The sequence below is a fragment of the Pan paniscus genome, chromosome 19 (assembly GCF_029289425.2).
Source record: "Pan paniscus chromosome 19, NHGRI_mPanPan1-v2.0_pri, whole genome shotgun sequence".
Lineage (NCBI taxonomy): Eukaryota > Metazoa > Chordata > Mammalia > Primates > Hominidae > Pan > Pan paniscus.
The window spans coordinates 11,390,116-11,411,881 of record NC_073268.2 but is presented as its reverse complement, the minus strand read 5'-3'; the positions used below and the strand labels follow the sequence as shown (position 1 = coordinate 11,411,881).

General features: G+C 48.3%; 1 protein-coding gene across 1 annotated transcript in view; it reads left to right on the top strand.

Annotated features, from left to right (window-relative positions):
• The first annotated feature begins 1,537 nt into the window (after positions 1–1,537).
• ITGAE (integrin subunit alpha E) overlaps positions 1,538–21,766 on the top strand; it is an 85,141-nt gene continuing 64,912 nt past the window's right edge. The window contains exon 1 of the mRNA XM_055101598.2: positions 1,538–1,634. Coding sequence (XP_054957573.2) covers positions 1,538–1,634 — 97 coding nt within the window. The remainder of the gene's footprint in view (positions 1,635–21,766) is intronic.

Here is a 21,766-nt window from a genome sequence, read left to right as displayed (position 1 = left end):
TATTTTTAGTAGAGACAGGGTCTCACCATATTGGTCAGGCTGGTCTCCTGCCCTCAGGTGATCGACCTGCCTCGGCCTCCCAAAGTGTTGGGACTACAGGCATGAGCCACCTTGCCCGGCCTAATATTTTATATTTCAAAAATATCAGAATAGTCACCATGGAAAGGTCAACAGTTTGTTGAACTTCCTTTTATTTTACAATTTAGACTTCTCTGTTTTTAGTTACATGTGGGGTGTGGAGAGAGTCTCACTCTTTTTATGGCTTGTGGCTTTGATCTCCCATTACCAAGAATATCTGGAGCAGATGCTTAGACTAGACTCTTGTCTACCCTCTCCCAGTACAGAGGAGGTGACTGGGGCACAGAGCGCGCAGTGACTACGCAGGCTTGCAAGCAACTGATAAGAGACACGAGACTCAAGCCCAGGCCTCTGTCCTGCCTCCCAGCTCCAGAATACTCCTGTGGCTCATCTGTCTCCTTTAGCCTCTGAGACACCACCCATCACCTCAGTGCCTTTTCCAGCAGGTGGCATTGATCAAACCTCTTTTGAGGCCTAGGCCCTTCCCAAGCTGATGGGCAGCAGAGAGCGATGATGGAGCAGACTTGCCACGAGACCACTTAGCCCACAGCTCAGCTCAGCCACGGGAAGGGGACGAGAGCAGGGCCCCCCCGCAGCTCCGGTGTGGGTGGCGGAAACGAGGCTGCTGCAGTTCTGCTCCACGCTGTGAGGTCCTGACACTAGGATGGGCCAGTCCAGGAGAGTTTCCTGGAGGAGGTGAGGTGGCGTTGAGTCTTGGGGGCTGAAGAGAGTCTGAGAAAGAAAATGGCCAGGAGATGCTGGGAGGAAGAACTCCCTCAGACTGTGGCTCCAGGCCCAGCACCCTGTACCCCGTGCCGGGTTGGGCCCCCTTAGGCTAGAGAGAATCCAGGACTGGCCTGGCCCTGACCTTCCACTCTCTCCAGGCCAGCCACTCTGGTGATGCCTACTTCTTATTTGTGGCAGCAGACGGAATAATAGCAGTTGTCTAAGGGAGATTTTAGAAGCATTGGGTGCAGACAGACACTGAAACCCTGGAACTGTCCACACCCTGACCACCAGCCCCATCACGCCCTCTTACCCTGTGGCCTGCTGTCCCCAAGTCAGTCTTCACCCCTGACTCATTCTGCAGTCACATCAACTCACTTCTCCATCCTGGGTCTCAGAGGTTGAGTTTCCACCCTTGCGTGAAGAAGCCTGTCCTGTCAGCCTACAACACCTTACAGGGGTGAAGAAGAAGGAACCAGAAGTCCAGGGCCCGCTCTGCTGGTGGCACGCACTCGGGCTGAGGCCTGGGGCTCTGCCGGGGCATCACCCCGGGCCTGTGCGTGATAGAAAACCTCAGTCCTTGGGGAGTGGGAGACTGTAGCATCTGAGGTGGGCTCTGAAGGATGGGGAGGTCCTTGGCAAGTACAGGCTGGGGGTGAGCAGAGGGGCCTTCTGTGCAGGGGGGATAGGAGGGACCAAGCCCTGGGGTGTGAAGAGTCTGGTTTGTAGGAAGATGGAGGCGAAGTGTGAGTGGGAGCAGGAGATTGTCTCCTCTGGTGTTGCTTTCCCTTCCAGCCCCGCCCCAAATCGGGACATGCTGGGCCCTGGAGGTGCGGGCAGAGGCGAGGCCACCCCTATCCTGGCCCCTGTGTGAAGAGAAGGCAGGTTGTGCACACAGTAGCCTCCCCGGCCCCGGCAGGGTGTCACAACACGGGGGTAGGGAAGGGGCACTCCAGGCAGAGGGGCAGCCCAAGCAAAGGTGAAATGCCCCCGGGATGCAGTGTGTGTGGGAGAGCTAGCTGGGGGAGTGTGGGCCGTGTGGGAGCCCCACATCCCTGCCCTTCTCTGGGAGGTCTGCATTCATGTGGCAGGTGTGGTGTAAGTGGAGGAATGCGGGCATCCAGGCCCGAGAGGCCCACGGTGGAGGTGGTGAGGAACGTGGGGACCTGAGTGCCGGCCTGGGGGAGCTTGGAGTTCCTGCTGAGGGCAGTGGGGAGCCACAGAAGGTCTTGACCAGAATGGCGACAGAATTGTATGTTGTGTGTTAGTTGGAATCTGGGGGAGAGGGGAGGCAGAGAGGCCCGTGAGGAGGCTGCTGCCTTGGCCCCATCTGCGGCTGTTGCGGAAGGCAGACGTGGGGAGGAGGACACACTCATGAGAAACGTTTAGTTTCCTGGCCAGGCACGGTGGCTCACGCCTGAAATCCCAGCACTATGGGAGGCCAAGGCGGGCAGAGCACTTGTGATCAGGAGTCCAAGACCATCCTGGCCAACACGGTGAAACCCCGTCTCTACTAAAAATACAAAAATGAGCCAGGCATGGTGGTGCGCACCTGTAATTCCAGCTACTTGGGAGGCTGAGGCAGGAGAATTGCTTGAACCCAGGAGGCGGAGGTTGCAGTGAGCTGAGATCACACTACTGCACTCCAGCCTGGAAGACAGAGAGAGACACCGTCTCAAAAAAAAAAAAAAAAAAAAAAAAGCCAGGCGCAGTGGCTCACGCCTGTAATCCCAGCACTTTAGGAGGCCAAGGTGGGCAGATCATGAGGTCAGGAGATCGAGACCATCCTGGCTAACACGGTGAAACTCCGTCTCTACTAAAAACACAAAAAATTAGCTGGGCATGGTGGCGGGCGCCTGTAGTCCCAGCTACTCGGGAGGCTGAGGCAGGAGAGTGGCGTGAACCCGGGAGGCGGAGGTTGCAGTGAGCCGAGATTGCGCCACTGCACTCCACCCTGGGCGACAGAGCGAGACTCCGTCTCAAAAAAAAAAAAAAAAAGTTTAGTTTCCAGCACACGGTAGTGCTCAAGGCCTGTCGGCCTTTCTTGTTATTAGGGAGATGAAGGGTGAGGGAGAGAGATGGGCTCAGCTGACTGTGAGGTTTGGGGTGGAGTTGATGAGGCTCCGTGTAGAAGATCGAGGTGGGGGGACTGCGGCTGGCTGCAGGTGGCTCTGAGGCACAGTCCTCCCACGAGGCCCCGCTGGGTGTTCTGGGCGGGGTGTCGGGATCCCTGCATCTAGCCCCACTTCTGCAGCTCCTGGTATCAGTGTGGGCAAATCATGCCCCATGGGCCTCGGTTTCCTAAATTGGGAATCGTGGTACTTACTGCACTGTGAGAATGTGAGTTTAAATTGCCCGGTGTGCTGGGGGAGACAGAGGGTTGAGGGGAGACAGTGGTGGCTGACAGGATGGAGGGGGATCTCGGTCTGACTCAGCAGGCCTCCGTGGCTGGGGACAGCTCAGAGAGGTGGTCCTGCGGGTAGTGTGGTGACAGACACTGGTGTAGCTATGTCTGTAAGTCAGACAGCACGGGAGGGGGGATTGGGAGGGAGGGCCAGCCCTCGCCTGTGGTTATAACTCTCTCCAACCTCAGCCTCCACGTGCTGAGCCTCCTGCGTCAGACCTGGGGCCGCGTGTCGCCCCATTTGATCTGCACAGCCCCATGTCCCAGAGGGGAGACGGAAGCGAGGTGCCAAGCCCAGGGTCCTTCAGTGACTCCAAGGCAGTGAGGATTTGAACTCAAGACCATCTACCAAGACAATGCTGTTTTCTGAGTCCTGGTGGGAAATGCAACAGGAGGTGGTTTCCTGATGGAGGCGCAGCTCAAAGGCAAACTGTTGGGCCTGGGGCGAGTCCAGTCCGAGGAAACAAGCTGAGCCAGGCCTGGCAGACCTGGGCACCAGCTGGCTCTCAGGGAAAGCCCAGCAAATACAGCGACCTCCCCCACCACACACACACACGGATGCACACACACACGGATGCACACACACACATGGATGCACACATACACGGATGCACACACGGATGCACACACGGATGCACACACAGGGATGCACACACAGGGATGCACACACAGGGATGCACACATGGATGCACACACACAGGGATGCGCACACAGGTATGCACACACATGGATGCACACGGATGCGCACACTCACACGGATGCACACGCACACGCGCACATGGATGCACATACGGATGCACACACGGATGCACACACGCACACAGATGCACACACACGGATGGAGGCACACACATGGATGCACACGCACACGCGCACACGGATGCACACACATGGATGCACACATGCACACACATGCACACACGCACACACGGATGCACACACATGCTCACACGCACGTACACAGTCTCATGCCACCGTGCCTCTGCGGCAGGCTCTTGCTGACCTAGTTACCAGCCCTGTAAGCAGAGCCTTGCTCCAGCTCAGTGAGCCGCCGCACAGCAGGAGCAGTGCCCAGCTTCTTGAGGCCATTTGTGACCCTGGCCTCTCTCTGTTTACCAACCCCTGAGTGCCTCCAGCTTTTCCTAAAGGCTTTGGAATCGGGCATAAACACAGAATCTGAGCCCCAGACACAAATATTCAATCTTCCGACGGGCCATGCGCAAACCACACCCCTCTCTGAGCCTCAGCACCTAGCGTGGTGCCTGGAAGGCAACAGGTGCTCTGGGGGAGCGGAACCCTCAGTTGAACAAGATCTCTGTTGAACAAAGTGAACACAGGGGTGGGGTGGCGTGAGGAAAGGGAATATCTGGCCCACTCTGACCTTTTTAGAGCACCTTTTTTGGGCCTGGCCCTGCGCTGAGCTGGGCTCTGTGGCTGGGGGTGTTGTGTGTGACTCAGATCACATCACGGTTCAGGGCAGACAAACTGAATCACAGATCACCCTGATCCAGACAGAATTTGGTCACAGCCAGACAGACCACAGGATGCTGAGGGGGCTCAGGGTTTGGTCAGAGCCAGACAGACCACAGGGTGCTGAGGGGGCTCAGGGACCCGGGAGTTACTCTGACTGAGTCTGGATTGGCTCCGGCTGGCTGAGCAGGGCCACAAAAGACGGGCTTTGCAGACAGAGGTGGAGAGTGCTGAGCAGGCCTGCTGGGTGGAGGGAGCCGCTGTGTCGAGGCCTGGAGGCAGGAGTGTGCAGAGGGTGCGCCGGGCAGAGCAGGGGGGTGCCACGGACGCCCAGGAGAGGAGACTGGACTTTGCTCTGCGGCCTCCACTCGTGCCTTTCAGTTATACCGACAGTGAAACGGGGGGAAGAAGGCCCCCCACCCACCCCTCGTAACATGTTGGCAGCTCGCACTTTTTAATTCTCCTATAGGCAGTTTGCTGACGTCCTGTTTTTTCCCCAGAGTGACTGACCAGGAGGCACAGGGCTCAACGTGACGTGGGCCCCGGGGCCGGAGCCCAGACTCCCTGCTGGGCATCCCTTATCTCAGCTCTGGATTCGTGGGGGAGCAGTGGGAACAGTACAGCCTTCTTCCCTGCCTAGGGGTCTTGACCTGGAACCTTTGAGAGTCTATGTAGGCTGTAAGTGGCCACTCTCCCAGCACCTACCGAATGTGGGCCACCATGCCAGGCCCTGAGATAATGTGGCAATCGAGGCAGATGCAGTGTGTGCCCCCTTGGACTCACTGGTGGCAGGGGGCAGTCACTGGCAATAGGGAAACAAGGAAGGCCAAGCACAGTGGCTCACTCCTGTAATCCCAGCACTTAGGGAGGCCAAGACTGGAGGATCACTTGAGCCCAGGAATTTGAGTCCAGCCTGGGCAACATAGCAAGACCCCCATCTCTACAAAAAATTAAAAAAAAAAATTAGAGGCCAGGCACGGTGGCTCACGCCTGTAATTCCAGCACTTTAGGAGGCCGAGGCGGGTAGATCACAAGGTCAGGAGTTCAAGACCAGCCTGACCAACATGGCAAAACCCCGTCTCTACTAAAAATACAAAAATTAGTCCGGTGTGGTGGCAGGTGCCTGTAATCCCAGCTACTTGGGAGGCTTAGGCAGGAGAATCGCTTGAACCCAGGAGGCGGAGGTTGCAATGAGCCGAGATCGTGCCATTGCACTCCAGCCTGGGCGACAATAGCAAGACTCCATCTCAAAAAAAAAAAAAAAAAAAAGGATGAAGAGGAAGCCAGGAGACAGGCTGAGGACAGAGCACTTCAATCAGGCAAGGGGAGGATTTTGTACACATGTGCACTCAGGGGATCAGGAAGGGCTCCAATGCTTCCATCAGATTCTCAAAGGGGGCCAGGTGCAGTGGCTCACACCTGTCATCCCAGCACTTTGGGAGGCCAAGGTGGTGGATCACGAGGCCAGGAGTTCGAGACCATCCTGGCTAACACGGTGAAACCACATCTCTACTAAAAATACAAAAATTAGCCAGGAGTGCTGGCATGTGCCTGTAGTCCCAGCTACTCCAGAGACCTAGTATTTTGAGTCCTGGCCCACACTCGGTAGGTGCTGGGAGAGTGGCCACTTACAGCCTACATAGACTCTCAAAGGTTCCAGATCAAGACCCCTAGGCAGGGAAGAAGGCTGTACTGTTCCCGCTGCTCCCCCACGAATCCAGAGCTGAGATAAGGGATGCCCAGTAGGGAGTCTGGGCTCCGGCCCCGGGGCCCACGTGAGACAGGAGAATCACTTGAACTGAGGAGGTGGGGGTTGCGGTGAGCCAAGATCACACCATTGCAGTCCAGCCTGGGTGACAGAGTGAGACTCCAACTCAAAATGAAGAAAAAAAGGCCGGGCATGATGGCTCACACCTGTAATCCCAGCACTTTGGAGGCTGAGGCAGGTGGATCAGGACGTCAGGAGATGGAGACCAGCCTGGCCAACATGGCGAAACCCCATCTCTACTAAAAATACAAAAAATTAGCTGGGCATGGTGATGGGCACCTGTTTTCCCAGCTACTCAGGAGGCTGAGGCAGGAGAATCGCTTGAACCCGGGAGGCGGAGGTTGCAGTGAGACGAAAATTGTGCCACTGCACTCCAGCCTGGGCGACAGAGTGAGACTCTGTCTAAAAAAAAAAGAAAAAAGAAAAAGATTCTCAAAGGGATCCATTACCCCCAAACAAGAACGTCTGGTCTGGTTATGTTTCCTGTGTTTTCTACTTCGGGGCATTGGCAGGGAGGACACAAATCACAGGTCTGCAAAAGCTGGGGTGCCGGGTTTCTTCATTGTGTTCTCACGAAGGACCCTTAGGGACAGTTTTTTTTCTGATTTGAATAACCGGACTGGTTGTGCTTTGCCTGGAAGTGTTTTGTTTTTTGAATTTTGTGGACACCGCATGGCATTAACTGATCTTTTTCATGTCGATATCACCTTCAAGAAAGCTTCATTCATTCATGTATGCGTTGAATCAACAAATGATTTTATTAAGCCAAAGGATTTTAGGAACACTTCTGTGAGCCAGCGCTGTGTTCAGAGCCAAAAGTGGGGCACGTGATAGAAAGTGCTGGCACTGCATGATCTACATGTTAGCTGTTGGCCTCCTTCCTGGCTTGTTGTATCCCCCTCTTTTTTTAAACCATCATTTTCCTTCTGTCCTTTTTTGCCTGCCCCATTATTTTAAGCGAGTTTTATCTTACCTGTATTATGTATTTTTATGAATCACCACAAATCATTCCAGGCGAGGCAGAGATGTGAAGAAAAAGGAATAAAATATAGATATCAGGCCGGGCGCGGTGGCTCACGCGTGTAATCCCAGCACTTTGGGAGGCCAAGGCGGGCGGATCACCTGAGGAGTTCAATACCAGCCTGGGCAATATGGTGAAACCCCACCTCTACTAAAAATACAAAAATTATCCAGGTGTGGTGGTGCGCGCCTATAATCCCAGCTACTCAGGAGGCCGAGGCAGGAGAATCGCTTGAACCCGGGAGGCAGAGGCTGCAGTGAGCCGAGATCGCGCCACTGCCCTCCAGCCTGGGCAACAGGGCCAGACTCCATCTCAAAAAATAAATACATAAATAAAATTAAATATAGATATCTACTTTGTGCCAGACTCAGGGAAATGGCCTGGAAATGCAGGGATGAGAGATGCAGAGCCTGGCCTCAGAGCCCTCTCCCCAGGCTCCTCCTCCTCCTCAAGTCTGGAAGGTTGATTTTTGGATAATAAAATTTTAAGCATGTACAACACAGGTAAACGAGATAACTATAACAAAGCCAATATGTCCATCAAGCGGATGACACAATGATCAAGATCCTGCCACACAAGCTGAATGTATTTTGTGTTCCCCTTTTCATTTTTGTTGTCAAGGTATTTAAAGCCTGGCTGCTCAAAATGTGACCTGAGGACCAGCAGTGAGGGCATCGTCTGGGAGCTTGTTGGAACAGACTCCCAGCCCCATTCTGATTCATTATCTGCTGAGTCGGAATCTGCATTTTAACAAGATCTCCGATGACTCATTTGCACGCTAATGTTTCAGAAACAGTATTTTAAACCCCAAACATCGTGTCATTTCACTCCCAAAAACATGGACATTTTCATTTCTAAAGAACATGAAGGGCCGGGCGTGGTGGCTCACACCTGTAATCCCAGCACTTTGGGAGGCCGAGGCTGGTGGATCACCTGAGGTCAGGAGTTTGAAATCAGCCTGGCCAACATGGCGAAACCCCATCTCTACTAAAAGTACAAAAATTAGCCAGGCATGTTGGCACACCCCTGTAATCCCAGCTACTCAGGAGGCTGAGGCAGGAGAATCACTTGAATCCGGGAGACAGAGGTTGTAGTGAGCTGAGATCGCACCACTGCACTCCAGCCTGGGCAACAGAGTAAGACTCAGTCTCAAAAATAATAATAAAGAACGTGGACATTTTCTTAAATAGCCACAATGTCCTTACCACCTAACTAAATTAATTCTTTGGTATCATCTAATACCAAATACTTAGTCCATATACAAATCTCTCTGTCTCAAAATGTCTTTTTTTTTTTTTTTTTTTTGAGACGGAGTCTCGCTCTGTCGCCCAGGCTGGAGTGCAGTGGCGCGATCTCTGCTCACCGCAAGCTCTGCCTCCTGGGTTCACGCCATTCTCCTGCCTCAGCCTCCCAAGTAGCTGGGACTACAGGTGCCCACCACCATGCCCGGCTAATTTTTTTGTAGTTTTAGTAGAGACGGGGTTTCACCGTGTTAGCCAGGACGGTCTCGATCTCCTGACCTCGTGATCTGCCTGCCTCGGCCTCCCAAAGTGCTGGGATTACAGGCGTGAGCCACCATGCCCGGCCTCCAAATGTCTTTTTAACAGTTGGTTTGTTCAAAGCAAGATCTAAACAAGGTCCGCACATGACATGTGGTTGCTGTGGCTCTCCGTCTGGAGTGCACCCCCATCCCCATTTTCTGCTTTCATGCCTTTGATTTATGGCAGAGTTTGGTCACGTGTGTTACAGAATATCTACGTTCAGGATTTGTGTGTTTGCTTCCTCTTGGTGTGATTTGTCTTTTTATTCCCCAAACTGCCTGAAAACTGGAAGTTTAACGTCAGGTTTCAGTTCTGTGGCGAGCACACTCTAAGCAGTTGTGAGGATTTTGCCCCACTTCCTGCAGTTATTTCACCTCTTTTTCTTTTTTTTTTTTTGGTGTGTGTGTGTGTGTTTGTTTGTTGAGACGGAGTCTTGCTCTGTCACCAGGCTGGAGTGCAGTGGTGCGATCTCGGCTCACTGCAACCTCCGCCTCCCAGGTTCAAGCGAGTCTCCTGCCTCAGCCTCCCAAGCAGCTAGGACTACAGGCATGTGCCACCACGCCCAGCTAATTTTTGTATTTTTAGTAGAGATAGGGTTTCACTGTGTTGGCTGGGCTGGTCTTGAACTCCTGACCTCAGGTGATCCACCTATGTCGGCCTCCCAAAATGCTGGGATTACAGGCCTGAGCCACTGTGCCTGGCCCTTCTTTTTCTTTTCTTTGCTGAAGTGTTTTAAAGCCTTGGTACTCAGAATGTGGTCTGAAGACCTGCAGTGTGGGTGTCCCTTAGAATCTTGTTGGAAATGCAGTCTTGGGCCCTTAGATCCTTCCTAGAGTGTCACACCAAGAAGGACTTATGCCTGGGAGGCCCACTCCTAGGGATGCTAAGATTGACTAGTGGGCTCAGGTGGTGTCAGCCTAATTGTAAAGTTAGTCTATCAGACTCTCATTTAGAAGTTTTACTTGTTGATGATCCTGGCCTGAATTAATTATTGTATTTCATTAGGGCTCACAAAATAGTTTGGTTCTATTATTCTTCCTACATTTATTAGTAATAATTTATCCATAAAAAAGACGTTTTTCATGCCATTTTTATAAGGGCCAGATGAACAAATGAAAAATAAATTTAAGGCTGGGTGAGGTGGCTCACGCCTGAAATCCCAGCACTTTGAGAGGCCAAGTGGGGGCAGATTACTTGAGATCAGGAGTTCAAGACCAGCCTGGCCAACAGAGTGAAACTCCATCTCTACAAAAAATACAAAATTTATCTGGGTGTGGTGGCACATGCCTGCAATCCCAGCTACAGGGGAGGTTGAGGCAGGAGAATCGCTTGAACCTGGGAGGCAGAGGTTGCAGTGAGCCGAGATTGCACCACTGCACTCCAGCCTGGGTGACAGAGCGAGACTCCGTCTCAAAAAACGAAAAACAAAAAAAAAAAAGAAAGAGAGAAAGACAGAGAGGGAAGGGAGGGAGGGAGGGAGGGGGGAGGGAGGTAGGAAGGGAGGGAGGGAGGGAGAGAGGAAAGAAGGAAGGAAGGAAGGAAGGAAAATGTAAAAGACAAGAAGTACTTTTTCTCATTAACCAGGATGATTTGATGGCCCTGAAATGCACTTCATGTAGGAAAGGCAAGAAAAATGCTTAATACTTTTCCTTTAACAGTCAGTTTTCAGAGTAAAGAGATGGTGCCCTTTTTACTTCCATTGGTAGCAAATTTTCTTTTTCTTTTGTTTTTTTTGGAGACAGTCTTGCTTGGTCACTCAGGCTGGAGTGCTGTGGTGTGATCAAGGCTCACTGCAGCCTCTACTTCCTGGGCTCAAGTGATCCTCCCACCTCAGCCTCCCAAGTAGCTGGGACCACAGGCAGGCTCCACTGTGTGCAGCTAATTTTTTAATTTTTTTGTAGAAACGGAGTCTCACTGTATTGCCCAGGTCGGTCTTGAACTCCCAAGTGTAAGTGATCCTCCCACCTCAGCCTCCCAAAGTGCTGGGATTACAGGCGTGAGTCACCTTGATTTCTTTTGTTTTTATTTTTCTCTCTCTTGTAAATATCATGAACTTATGAAAGTTTTATATATTCAGTGTGTTTCACATACTTGTAATTCTTATTCTAAAAAATATTATTTTAATTATAATTATTTTAAAATAATTTTAATAATTATTTTTAAATAATTATTTTAATAATAATTATTATTTTTAATGTAGACTTTTAAAAAGTACAACATACAGAAAAACGGACAAATTTAGATCAGTAAATGTTCATATTAAGTCACACCCGTATCAAGAAACAGAACAGGCTGGGCACAGTGGCTCACACCTGTAATCTCAGCACTTTGGGAGCCCAAGGTGGGAGGATCACCTGAACCTAGGAGTTCAAGACCAGCTTGAACAACACAGTGAAACCTCGCCTCTACCAAAAAAAAAAAAAAAAAAAAAAAAATTAGTCAGGTCTGGTGGCACAGGCCTATAGTCCCAGCTACTTGAAAGGCTGAGGCAGGAAAACCACTTGAGCCCAGGAAGTTGAGGCTGCAGTGAGCTGTGATCACACCACTGCACTCCAGGCTGGGCAAAAGAGTGACAGCCAGTCTCAAAAAGCAAAAAAGAAAGAAAACATACTATGTACAACCTTGGGGGCTAAAAAATTTTTTTTTGAACTTCATTAAACTTAAGAACATCTGTTTATCAAAAAAAAAAAAATAAGTGAGTGAAAAGGCAAACCACAGAATAAGAAAATAATTGCAACACAAATTGATAAAAGATTAACTTCAGAATATGTAAAGAATTTCTACAAATCCATAAGAAAAAGGCATGTCCACAAACAGAAAAAGGACATTTCACAAAAGAGATTATCAAAATAGTCAGGAATCTTGTAAGGAGACTTCAGACGTCAGAGAAAGGCAAATTAAAACCAGGTGTGGTGGCTCACACCTGTAATCCCAGCACTTTGGGAGGCCGAGACGGGTGGATCACCTGAGGTCAGGAGTTCGAGACCAGCCTGGCCAACATGGTGAAAAGCCCATCTCTACTAAAAATACAAAAATTACCCGGGCGTGGTGGCGGGCATCTGTAATTCCAGGTACTCAGGAGGCTGAGGCAGGAGAATCACTTGAACTCGAGAGGTGGAGATTGCAGTGAGCTGAGATTGCGCCATGGCACTCCAGCCTGGGCGACGGAGCAAAACTCCCTCTCAAAAAAAAAAAAAAAAGAGAAAACCATTTGGCAGTATCCACTAAAGCTGAACATATGCTTAACAGGATCCAGAAGTTCCACGGTTAGACATATGCCCAACAGGAATGTGTTCATATGGTCATGAAGACGTCTGCAAGACACTCATAGCAGGCCAGACACAGTGGCTCACACCTGGAAACCCAGGGCTTTGGTATGCCAGGACGGGAGGATTGCTTAAGGCCGGTGTATGAAATCAGCCTGGGCAACATAGCTAGACCCCACTGCTTTAATTCTTCATCAGATTAAAGAAATTCACAGCCGGGCGTGGTGGCTTACGCCTGTAATCCCAGCACTTTGGGAGGCTGAGGCGGGCGGATCACCTGAGGTCAGGAGTTCAAGACCAGCCTGGCCAACATGGGGAAACCCTGTCTCTAATAAAAATACAAAAATTAGCCGGGTGTGGTGGCACATGCCTGTAATCCCAGCTACTTGGGAGGCTGAGGCAGGAGAATTGCTTGAACCAGGGAGGCGGAGGTTGTAGTGAGCCGAGATCACACCACTGCACTCCAGCCTGGGCGACAGAGTGAGACTCCATCTCAAAAAAAAAAGGAAAAAAAATTCCCTCTGATTCCTGGTTTGCTAGGACTTTTTATCAGAAATTAGTCTTGGATTTTGTCAGATGCCATTTTCTGCATCTATCATAATCATATGATTTTTAATCCTTTATTTCCTGTTGTAAGGAGTAAACTGATTATTTTAAATGTCAAACCACTCTTGCATTTCCGAAATGAACTCTGCTTGTTGTGATGTATCATGCTTTTTTTTTTTTTTTTTTTTGAGATGGAGTCTCGCTCTGTCACCAGGCTGGAGTGTAATGGCGTAATCTTGGCTGACTGCAACCTCCGCCTCCCGGGTTCAAGTGATCCTCCTGCCTCAGCCTCCCGAGTAGCTGGGACTACAGGTGTGCGCCACCACACCCAGCTAATTTTTGCATTTTTAGTAGAGATGGAGTTTCACCATGTTGGCCAGGATGGTCTCAATCTCTTGACCTCGTGATCCACTGGCCTTGGCCTCCCAAAGTGCTGGGATTACAGGCATGAGCCACTGCACCCGGCCGTATTATGCTTTTTATAATTCCCTGGATTTGATTTACTGGAATTTTGTGCAGCATTTTTGTATTTATGTTCGAGAGAGATGGTTCTTTCAATTTTCCTTTCATTTATTGTGCTTGCTGGATTTTAATATCAGTGTTATACTGGCTTCATAAAATGACTGAAAAATGTTTTCTCATTTTCTATTCTCTAAAACAGTTTATATAAACTTGGCATTATTTCTCTTTAAATGTTTGGAAAAATTAGTCAGTGAAGCTATCTGGGCATAGAGATCTCCCTAAGATTTTTAGTCATGGGTAAAATATCTTATTCAGGTGATATATTTCTTTTTTTGTTAGTTTTGGTGCATTTCTATTTCAAGGAATTTGTTCATTTCACCCAGATTGTCAAGTTTACTGGCATAAGGTTGGATATAACATCCTCTTACTTTTTTTTTTGAGATGGAGTCTTGCTCTGTCACCCAGGCTGGAGTGCAGTGGCGCAGTCTCGGCTCACTGCAAGCTCCGCCTCCTGGGTTCACGCCATTCTGCTGCCTCAGCCTCCCGAGTAGCTGGGACTACAGGCGCCCGCCACCACACCCGGCTAATTTTTTGTATTTTTAGTAGAGACGGGGTTTCACCGTGTTAGCCAGGATGGTCTCGATCTCCTGGCCTCGTGATCCGCCCGCCTCGGCCTCCCAAAGTTCTGGGATTACAGGAGTCAGCCACCTCGCCTGGCCCCTCTATTTTTTAAATGTCTTAGGATCTATTATGATGTCCCCCCTTTTTATTTTTTATTCATGTTGGTAATTTGTGTGTTCTCTTTTTTTTTTCTTGTTCAGTATTGCTAGTGATTTATCATTTTAAAAATCTTTAAAAAAAACTTCAGCATCATTAGTTTTCTCTACTGTAAGTTGGTTTGCTGTTTCATTGATACGTGTTCATATCTTTATTCCTTCCCATACTTCCTTTGAATTTGCTATTCCACTGTGATTTTATCGTTCACCCTGGGTTATTTAGAAATGCATTGCTTAATTTTCACGAGGTTCAGATTTTTCTAGTCTTCCTTCCTTCCTTCCTTCCTTCCTTCCTTTCTTCCTTTCTTTCTTCTTTCCCAAGTCTCACTCTGTGCCTAGGCTGGAGTGCAATGGCACGATCTCGGCTCACTGCAACCTCCACCTCCCTGGTTCAAGTGATTCTCCTGTCTCAGCCTCCCAAGTGGTTGGGATTACAGGTGGCTGTCAGCACACCTGCCTGATTTTTGTGTTTTTAGTAGAGATGGGGCTTCACCATGTTGGCCAGGGTGGTTTTGAACTCCTGACCTCAAGTGATCCGCCTGCCTCGGCCTCCCAAAGTGCTGGGGTTGCAGGCATGAGCCACCATGTCTGGCCATCTTTTCTTCCCTTTCTTTCTTTTTTCTTTTTTTTACATGGGGTCTCGTTCTGTCACCCAGGCTGGAGTGCAGTGATACAATCTTGGCTCACTGCAACCTCCACCTCCTGGGCTCAAGCAGTCCTCCCACCTCAGCCTCCTGAGTAGCTGGGACCATAGGTGCATGCCACCATTCCTGGCTAATTTTTTGTATTTTTGGTAGAGATGGAGTTTGGTATTTTTGTTAGATACCGGCCATGTTCCCAGGCTGGTCTTGAACTCCTGAGCTTAAGCAATCTGCCTGCCTCAGTCTTCCAAAGGGCTAGGATGACAGGCACGAGCCACTGTGCTGGACCTCTAGTTTTCTTTTTGTTATTGGTTTAAATTCTAGTATAGTCAGAGAACATATTCTGACTTATTTCAATTCATTGATATTTATTGAGGCTTTAGCTTTGTGATCTAGTATATGGTCAATTTTGGTAAATGTTACACGTGTACTTGAAAATAATGTTTCTGAGGGTGCGGTGGCTCACGCCTGTAATCCCAGCACTTTAGGAGGCTGAGGCGGGTGGATCACGAGGTCAAGAGATTGAGACCATCCTGGCCAACATGGTGACACCCCGTCTCTACTAAAAATACAAAAATTAGGCGGGCATGGTGGTGCGTGCCTGTAGTTCCAGCTACTCGGGAGGCTGAGGCAGGAGAATCGCTAGAACCTGGGAAGCGGAGGTTGCAGTCAGCCAAGATTGCACCACTGCACTCCAGCCTGGTGACAGAGCCAGACTCCGTCTCAAAAAAAAAAGAAAAATGTTTCTTTTTCCATTGTTGGGTACAGAGTTCTGTTTGTCAGGTCAACTTTGCTAATTATGTTGTTCATATCTTCTATATCCTTGCTCAGTTTTTGGTCTGCTATTTTTATTTATTTATTTATTTTTTTTTTTTTTGAGACAGAGTCTTGCTCTGTCGCCCAGGCTGGAGTGCAGTGGCACAGTCTCGGCTCACTGCAAGCTCTGCCTCCCGGGTTCACACTATTCTCCTGCCTCAACCTCCCAAGTAGCTGGGACTACAGGCGCCCACCCCCACGCCCGGCTAATTTTTTGTATTTTTAGTAGAGACGGGGTTTCACCATGTTAGCCAGGATGGTCTCGATCTCCTGACCTCGTGATCCGCCCGCCTCGGCCTCCCAAAGTGCTGGGATTACAGGCGTGAGCCGCCGTGCCCCGCTGGTCTGCTTTTATAGTTGACATAAAAGGCTTGTTAAAGTGTTAAAGTCTCCCACTTTCATTGTAGTGTTTTGTATTTTTCCTTTTAATTCAGTCAATTTTTGCTTTTATATTTTGAAATGATGTTATTGGATAAATACAGATTTAAAATTGTCACGTCTTCCTGGTGAATCAAAAACAACATATTTGTGTGCACATATCTCCTTCCCTTCCTTACACAGAAGCTAGTGTCGTTTATACACTTGTCCTTCATGTAGTGATTTTAATTTCTTCCTGAAATCTACTGCTGAGTAAACAGCCATTAATTGGAAAAAATATTTGCATCAATTTCATTAAAAAAATTGTGATGCACTGCAGCCAACCAAAGATACTCAAATGACTTTTACTGTTAGGAAAATGTATTAATTGACCAATAAAACAAGTTTAGATAAATAAAAACAATACTTTGAATATAAAAATACAGTTTCCGTATAAAATGTATTGTCATGAAGGTTTATTGGCCTCATTAAAAGAAGAAGACAAGATTTGACAGTGGGGGCTAGGCGCGGTGGCTCACGCCTGTAATCCCAGCACTTTGGGAGGCTGAGGCGGGCGGATCTCTTGAGGTCAAGACGAGTACGAGACCAGCCTGGCCAACATGGTGAAACCTCGTCTCTACTAATAATGCAAAAATTAGCTGGGTGTGGTGGCGGGAGCCTGTAATCCCAGCTACTCCGGAGACTGAGGCAGGAGAATTGCTTGAACCCAAGAGCCAGAGGTTGCGGTGAGCCAAGATCGTGCCACCGCACTCGAGCTTGGGCGACAGAGTGAGACTCCATCTCAAAAAAATAAAAATAAAAAATAAAGTCATAGCAAAAGTTACAGAGAAACATCTTGAGCGCAAAATAAATACTGAACCCAAAAGCACTTCCAAACACATGGAAATAGGCTGTGCGCTCATCCGACTTCAGAATCATAGAATCTTCAGCCCTCTCAATCGACATACATAAGAAAAGCAGGCATATGGGATTTATCCAAACATGACATGCAACGTAGATTTGTTCCATATGATATTGTTGGACTAGAAACTGTTACATAGTAAGTAAATGGGTGAGTGTGTCTTCCCGTGAGAGTGCGATGTCAAATGTCATTCCTTATATCATGTTTACTCAGTGTATTTAGAGATGAAAAAGTCACTAAACCAAAAAAAGGAGTGTTGCCAAGAAGTTGTATAGCTTTTCAGGAGTGTTTATGGCAAAAGTCATTAATTGAACAGTAATTGAACAGGTAAGTCTGTAAACTGGACTTCACCTTGCTTTTTTCCCATGTAAATGTAGATTAGAGATGGGAGCAGTGGCTCACACCTGTAATCCCAGCACGTTGAACGGCTGAATCACCTGAGGTCAGGAGTTCGAGACCAGCCTGGCCAACATGGTGTAAACCTATCTCTACTAAAAATACAAAAATTAGCTGGGGGTGGTGGTGTGCACCTATAATCCCGGCTACTTGGGAGGCTGAGGCAGGAGAATCGCTTGATCCTGGGAGGCGAAGGTGTCAGTGAGCTGAGATTGCACCATTGCACTCTAGCTCGGGCGACAAGAGCAAAACTCCATCTCAAAAAAAAAAAAAGTACACACACACACACACTAGAGATTTAAGCAATGGAGTGGCATGGTCAGACCATGCTTTTTTTTTTTTTTTTTTTTTTGGAGGCCGAGTCTTTCTCACTCACCCAGGCTGGAGTGCAATGACGCGATGTCAGTTCACTGCAACCTGTGCCTCCCAGGTTCAAGCGATTCTCCCTTGTCAGCCTCTCCCGAGTAGCTGGGATTATAGGCACCCGCCACCATGCCCGGCTAATTTTTGTATTTTTAGTAGAGACAGGGTTTCACCACATTGGTCAGGCTGGTCTCAAACTCCTGACCTCAGGTGATCCACCCGCCTCAGCCTCCCAAAGTGTTGGGATTACAGGCATGAGCCACCGTGCCCGGCCCAGACCATGCTTTTAAAAAATCTTTCTAGCGTCTGGTGTGGAGAGGATGTATCCAGAAGTACAAGTCTTGAAAGAGGCCAGGAGACTAACATGTCCAAGCAAAAGACGATGAGGTCAGTGGGGCAGAGCTGAGTCCTGACAGAGGCCCAAATGTGCATGTGAATTCTGAGGATGATAAAGGTAGCATTTCCAAACTATGGGGTAAAGGGAGCTACTCAACAAGTAATGATGAGACATTTCAACTGTGGGAAAAAAGTAAAGTTGTATCCCTATTTCACTCCAAATGTAAAAATAAAATCCAGATGGACAAAAGGTTCAAACATAAGAAATTAAAGAAGAGACCGGGCCTTGGCTCACGCCTGTAATCCCAGCACTTTGGGAGGCTGAGGCGGGCGGATCACCTGAGGTCAGGAGTTCAAGACCAGCCTGGCCAACATGGTGAAACCCCGTCTCTACTAAAATACAAAATTAGCCGGGCATGATGGCGGGTGCCTGTAATCCCAGCTATTCGGGAGGCTCAGGAGGCTCAGATGGGAGAATCCCTTGAACCCGGGAGATGGTGGTTGCAGTGAGCCGAGATAGCGCCACTGCACTCCAGCCTGGGCGGCTCAGCGAGACTTTATCTCAAAAAAAAAAAAAAAAAAAGAAAGAAAAAAGAAATGAAAGAAGAAAAAAATATATAGAAGGAAACATGAGTGGATGAAAAGAAATAGCCTGAGTGGAGGAGCATGACCCGAAGCTGAAGTCATAAAGGAAAAACAATATGACAACATCAAAAAACGTAGTTGTGGGGGAAAACAGCATATGCAAGACAAACAGCTGCGTGAGAAGCGGCATCTATAACACATTGCCTGTTTCTCTTGGATAGAGAAAAGCTCTTACAAATAAATAAGAAAGTAATATCGTTTCATGAAAATGAATAATGTACATGAGTAGGCAGTAAACAAACTTATAAAAAGAGACTTGACCTCACTCATAATTTAAAAATAGTTTTGGGGCTGAGCTTGTTGGCTCACGCCTATAATCCCAGCACTTGGGGAGGCTGAGATGGGAGGATTACTGGAGCCCAGGAGTTGGAGACCAGCCTGGGCAACATAGTGAGACACCATCTCTACAAAAAAATTTTTAAAAACTTAGCCAGGCCTGCTGGTGCGCATCTGTGGTCCCAGCTACTTGAGAGACTGAGGCGGGAGGATGGATTGAGCCCTGGAGGTAAAGACTGTAGGGAACCATGATCACGCCACTGCACTCCAGCCAGGGCAACAGAGTGAGATCCTGTCTCAATAAAATAAAAAGTAAAAAATATTTGGGAGGCTGAGGTGGGCGGATCATCTGAAGTTGGGAGTTCAAGACCAGCTTAACCAAAATGGAGAAACTCCGTCTCTACTGAAAATACAAAAATTGGCCGGGTGCGGTGGCTCACGCCTGTAATCCCAGCACTTTGGGAGGCCAAGGTGGGCGGATCAGCTGAGGTCAGGAGTTCGAAACTAGCCTGACCAACATGGAGAAACCCCATCTCTACTAAAAATACAAAATTAGGCCAGGCGCGGTGGCTCACGCCTGTAATCCCAGCACTTTGGGAGGCCGAGGTGGGCGGATCACGAGGTCAGGAGATCGAGACCAACCTGGCTTAACACGGTGAAACCCCCTCTCTACTAAAAATACAAAAAATTAGCCGGGCAGGCACCTGTAGTCCTAGTTACTCAGGAGGCTGAGGCAGGAGAATGGCGTGAACCTGGGAGGCAAAGCTTCCAGTGAGCTGAGATCGCGCCTCTATGCTCCAGCCTAGGTGACAGAGCGAGACTCCGTCTCAAGAAAAAAAAAAAAAAAAATTAGCGACGCCTGGTGGCGCATGCCTGTAATCCCAACTACTCGGGAGGCTGAGGCAGGAGAATAGCTTGAACCCGGGAGGCAGAGGTTGTGGTGAGCCGAGATCGCGCCACTGCACTCCAGCCTGGGTGACAGAGTGCGACTCCATTTCCAAAAAAACTAACAAACAAACAAACAAAACAAAAATTAGCCGGGCATGGTGGCACATGCCTGTAATCCCAGCTACTCGGGAGGCTGAGGCAGGAGAATCGCTTGAACCTGGGAGGCAGAGGTTGTGGTGAGCCGAGATCGCGCCACTGCACTCCAGCCTGGGTGACAGAGTGCGACTCCATTTCCAAAAAAACTAACAAACAAACAAACAAAACAAAAATTAGCCGGGCATGGTGGCACATGCCTGTAATCCCAGCTACTCGGGAGGCTGAGGCAGGAGAATCGCTTGAACCCGGGAGGCAGAGGTTGTGGTGAGCCGAGATCGCGCCACTGCACTCCAGCCTGGGTGACAGAGTGCGACTCCATTTCCAAAAAAACTAACAAACAAACAAACAAAACAAAAATTAGCCGGGCATGGTGGCACATGCCTGTAATCCCAGCTACTCGGGAGGCTGAGGCAGGAGAATCGCTTGAACCTGGGAGGCAGAGGTTGTGGTGAGCCGAGATCGCGCCACTGCACTCCAGCCTGGGCAACAAGAGCAAAACTCCGTCTCAAAAATAATAATAATAATTTGGGAACAAGATGATGATATACTCTTAAAACAAGGATGAAAATGTCTTCACAGTCAGTCCAGGCAACACTGGGGGAGATAAACCTTCTCCCATGCTGTCGTTGGAGTATGAATTGGCAAAACCTCTTTGGGAGGTAATCTATCAATATGTATTTTTCCCCAAAAAATTTTAAATGAAAAATTTCAAATATATAGAAAAGTTGAAAAATTATACGGTGGACAACCACATCACTACACTTAAATTTGACAATTGTCAACACTTTTGAGTGTTTCTTTTATCACGTATATCTATCTACCCATCCAGCAAGCCATCTTATATTTTGATGCATTTTAAAGTAAATTGCACGCTGGATGTGGTGGCTCACACCTGTAATCCCAGCACTTTGGGAGGCCAAGGCAGGTGGATCACTTGAGGTCAGGAGTTCGAAACCAGCTCGGTCAACATTGTGAAACCCTGTCTCTACTAAAAATACAAAAAATTAGCCGGGCATGGTGGCGGGCGCCTGTAATCCCAGCTATGTGGGAGGCTGAGACAGGAGAATCGCTTGAACCCGGGACACAGAAGTTGTAGTGAGCCAAGATTGCACCACTGCACTCCAGCCTGGGCAACAGAGCAAGACCCCATCTCAAAAAAAAAGAGAAATTAATAAAAATAAATTGCTGACTTAAGTATAATTCAATGCTAAACATTTCAGCATACATATCAACAAAATGTGTTTGTGCTTCTTCTTTAAGGTAATATTTACATACAGTGACATGCACAAATTCTAAGTGGACCATTCATTGAGTGTGTTTTGACACATGCACACCTTGGTAATTCAAACACCTATCAAGATATAGAATATTTTCATCATTCCAGAAAGTTCCTTCTAGTCCCTTCCCAGTTAGTCCCATCCTCTCAAGCATTTTTTTTTTTTTTACTATAGATTAGTTTTGCTGGTTCTAGAACCTCATATAAATGGAGTTATACAATATGATTTTTGTTGCCTTAGCTTAACAAATCTGCTGTGCTCTGTTTGAATTCCCTTTCCCTACATCAGGGTCATAAAATTCCTCCAGAAAGAAAGCTGAGGGTAACGACAGGGCTCGTGTTATTTGTCCATGTTTTCTAGAGATCACTGTCCTGCTCTGCCCATTGTCAGATGTCTGAAAACGTTTTATAGGTTTTGTCCAGGATTCTAGTTGTTTATGGTGAAAGAATTAGTCCAGTACCAATGATTTCTTCACGGAAAGGCCAAATAAGGGACACTTTGAGAACCAATATAGTGACAACAGATTATAACCATTGAATAAGATAGAATTCATGAGCCTATTCTGCTGTAAATAAAAAAAAATCACACATAAATGAGAAGAAAGAAGGAAGACGTAAGGCTTCTGTCACTCAGCA